This window comes from Vicia villosa, unplaced genomic scaffold (genome assembly GCF_029867415.1).
Source record: "Vicia villosa cultivar HV-30 ecotype Madison, WI unplaced genomic scaffold, Vvil1.0 ctg.002580F_1_1, whole genome shotgun sequence".
Lineage (NCBI taxonomy): Eukaryota > Viridiplantae > Streptophyta > Magnoliopsida > Fabales > Fabaceae > Vicia > Vicia villosa.
Genome location: NW_026705975.1, coordinates 70,650 through 73,940, shown reverse-complemented (window position 1 = coordinate 73,940; position 3,291 = coordinate 70,650). Strand labels below are relative to the sequence as shown.

Below are 3,291 nucleotides of genomic sequence, written 5' to 3'. Positions count from 1 at the left end.
CACAAGCTAAAGTCCCTATCTTTTTCATCTACTTTTTCTGAAAACGAGCAAGCAAAGCAATTAAGAGCCCATGGAAAACCATGGATGCAAAGGGTGCCTTACACCTTCCCTTTGCATAAATTACCCCCCGAACTTAGATTTCTTAAAAGGTTTTTTTCTGTTTCTTTTTGCCTTTCCGAATATTGTTTGGATAAAATAAAAGTCGGTGGCGACTCATGCTTAACCGCGACATTTCGATCAAATAAAAAGTCAGTTCACCGTATTACATTCGGAAATTCGGAATCATTTATTTTTTGGTTGTTGGGTGGTAAAAAATATTTGGAGTGAGATAGCTTTTTGGGTGGGTAAAGGGGTTACTTTTGAAGAAGAATGTTTATCAAATTTTATGGAATGGCACTCATTCTTCCATAGTAAATTGGTGAAGGATAAAAAGTTGGACATAGTTTGGTTTGCCACAACATGGTGCTTATGGTTGGTTAGAAATGGTGTTTGCTTTCGTAAAGAGGCATGGAGTGTTAACAACACCGTTTGGAATATTAAGATGTTGGCTTGGCGATGGTCTTTTTGCGGAAAAATTACTCATCCCAATTATTCTTTTTACGAGTTTTGTAGGGAGCCTTTGTACTATCTCTCATAATGTAATTGGTTAGTAATTTTTCCTTGGCGGGGTTTTCCCGTTTTTTCTTTTGTAATCGGGTTGGAGAACCCTTAGCTCTCCCTTTAATGATATCTTGATTTCTAAAAAATAAAATAAAAAAAAAGTAAACATATATACCGTTCAGACTTTAGTTAATAGTTTGTATAAATTTGGTTAATGCAGTTTTAAATTTGATTAATATATATTCTAATATAAAAAAGTTAACATATATACCGTTAAGACTTTAATTAACATATATAAGTATTTGGTGTCAAATTTGGGTGTCAAAGAGAACCTAAAATATTAGTTATATTTTGACCTACTATACAATAGATCATGTAAATCATATTTAGATTGAAGAAATGACTTAGATCCATTTAAAATATTGTTTTTTCCGATCTCATTCAATCCATTTCTCTTTGGTTTAAAAAGAAACCTTATTTTAATAATCCTAGTAGTTTCTGATCTCATTCAATCCATTTCTCTTTGGTTTAAAAAGAAACCTTATTTTAATAATCCTAGTAGTTTCTACAGAAGAAAAAACCACCTGGTTTGGCAGACAAACTGCATAGTTTCTTTCGTTAAGTTATTAGTCCAAGATCCGCACCACCCGGAGCCAGAACTGAATACTGAGAATCAAGACTAAATTAAGTTGCATTCACATTATCATTTCCTGATAACGTCATCCCAATGACATCATGGATGCCAAGATCTATTTGAATTACAAGACCTATTTGAAGTATGATATATTATAGTAATAATAATAACTGAGTATTATTGAGAATGAGAATGGAGGAGGATCATGGAAAGGCAATGGAGGAGATTTTGAGAGGGTGTGAGTTTGCCAACCACCTCCAACAATTACTGCTAAACAATAATAGTAATGATTTTACAGAAACAACTTCATTTGTTCAATATCTTGTCAACAATATCATCAATTCATTTAGCAATGTTCTCTTTCTCTTGGACAAACATGATTTTTCCTGCAATTCCATTGCTCCCGTAATAAGACCTGTCGCCGAATTGGAAGAAAGTCGCAAGACTACTTCTTCTGCTACCAGAGCTCCTTACAAAAGAAGGTACCGTTATTTTTATCCTTTCTTCTGCTACCATCTTCTCATTTTCGTGACTTGTGAGGTATTTCAGTTGGTTGGGTTGGTATGTATTTTACATAGAGATTCCATAACCTTTTTCGGATGTTTTGTCTGCTTGGTGGTAACGTCAATACTTAGGGGGTGTCTTATGATTATTATGCAGTGATCTCGTCGATTTGGAAATCTATGAATGATATAGTATTCTCAAGTAAATTGGTGACAGTGAAGGACTTGAAAGACAATAACATCATTTTGATTTGGAAATGATATTTTAATAAGTCTGTAGGAAACTCTTGTGCGATAGGAGTGTCGTCGTCCTCCCTTTGGTGTGTTATTGTTATTCCATTGGCGATCGGTGTCGTTTTATGTTAGTCCTTGGCTGGACAACTCTAACTTGTGTCTTCATTTGGCACTCTTGTTTTGTCCTTCTTAGGGTTTTTTCTTCTCTTTTGTATTGGTGTTAGTTGTTTTGCATATTTTTTTACTTCTTTTTTGTTTCTGTTTTTATTGGCTGCTATTTACCTGTTGTGTTGTCTTTTAGCTCTCTTCCTTTGTTTTCTTGGCTTTTAGTGCCCCAGTTTTATCTATTTTCCTTTACTTTAAAAATGACACTTCAGTTGCAGTTCAATGCGGTTGCAGAGAAAACAACATCCGGCACAATTGCAATTGTAGATCATAATTTTAAACCATGGCATAAAATATGATAGTATTTTTGTATAATTAAACGTGATTTCTTAGGATATTCTTTGGATAATTGGAACTATTATGCATGCAGAAACACTACACGAGAGAAGGTGACAGAAACTCCCTTAGATGATGATGGTCATCAATGGAGAAAGTATGGCCAGAAAAAGATCAACAATTCTCAATACTCAAGGCGAGTATATATTTAATTATTATTAAATTTTATTTCAATATTGAATCCAAATAAATCTAGGGTTACTTACCATTTTTATTTTATTTTTCCCTATCCAAATTGATATATGCAGGAACTACTACAGGTGTACTCACAAGTATGATCAAAGATGTCTAACAACAAAACAGGTGGAGAGAATTCAACAAAAACCTCCCTTATATAAAACCACCTATTATGGCCACCACACTTGTGGAAACTTGCCCAACCCTCACATCATACATGACCCTAGTGACACTAATTCCTCCGTATTACTTAGCTTCAACAACACATTCCCAGTTCCAACAAAACAAGACTGTCCCTTTTTATCATCATCATCATCTCCTTCCTCGCATGATTTTGTGAATAAAGACATACTTTTAGATGACAATAATAGCATGCTCTTCACTGATACAGCTTTTGATAACTCTAACTCTACAAGTCATGTTCCTAATCTATCATCAATACTTGAAACTGATCACGAGAATATGATAAAGTATGGTTTCATGTATCATTTTGGGGATTTTGATGATGATTTCTCTACAAGTCATGTTCCTACTCTACTATCAACATTTGAAAATGATCACAAAAATATGATGCAGTGTGGTTTCTTGTATGATTTTGGGGAGTTTGATGATGATTTATTTCTCCCTTTTGATGGGTTTTGA

At 34.0% G+C, this 3,291-nt stretch overlaps 1 protein-coding gene across 1 annotated transcript; it reads left to right on the top strand.

Moving 5' to 3' along the window:
- The first annotated feature begins 1,426 nt into the window (after positions 1 to 1,426).
- Positions 1,427 to 3,291, top strand: LOC131639289 (WRKY DNA-binding transcription factor 70-like). The gene is made up of 3 exons (XM_058909792.1): positions 1,427 to 1,716; positions 2,507 to 2,608; positions 2,721 to 3,291. Exons 1-3 carry the CDS (start codon positions 1,427 to 1,429, stop codon positions 3,289 to 3,291), a joined length of 963 nt encoding a protein of 320 aa, XP_058765775.1.

Bases quoted from the DNA above. Each gene is read 5' to 3' on its own strand.
- LOC131639289 (XM_058909792.1), top strand. From the start codon at position 1,427: ATGGAGGAGGATCATGGAAAGGCAATGGAGGAGATTTTGAGAGGGTGT. The intron at 1,717-2,506 runs GTACCGTTATTT...TTATGCATGCAG, and splicing joins AGAGCTCCTTACAAAAGAAG to AAACACTACACGAGAGAAGG. The intron at 2,609-2,720 runs GCGAGTATATAT...TGATATATGCAG, and splicing joins AACAATTCTCAATACTCAAG to GAACTACTACAGGTGTACTC.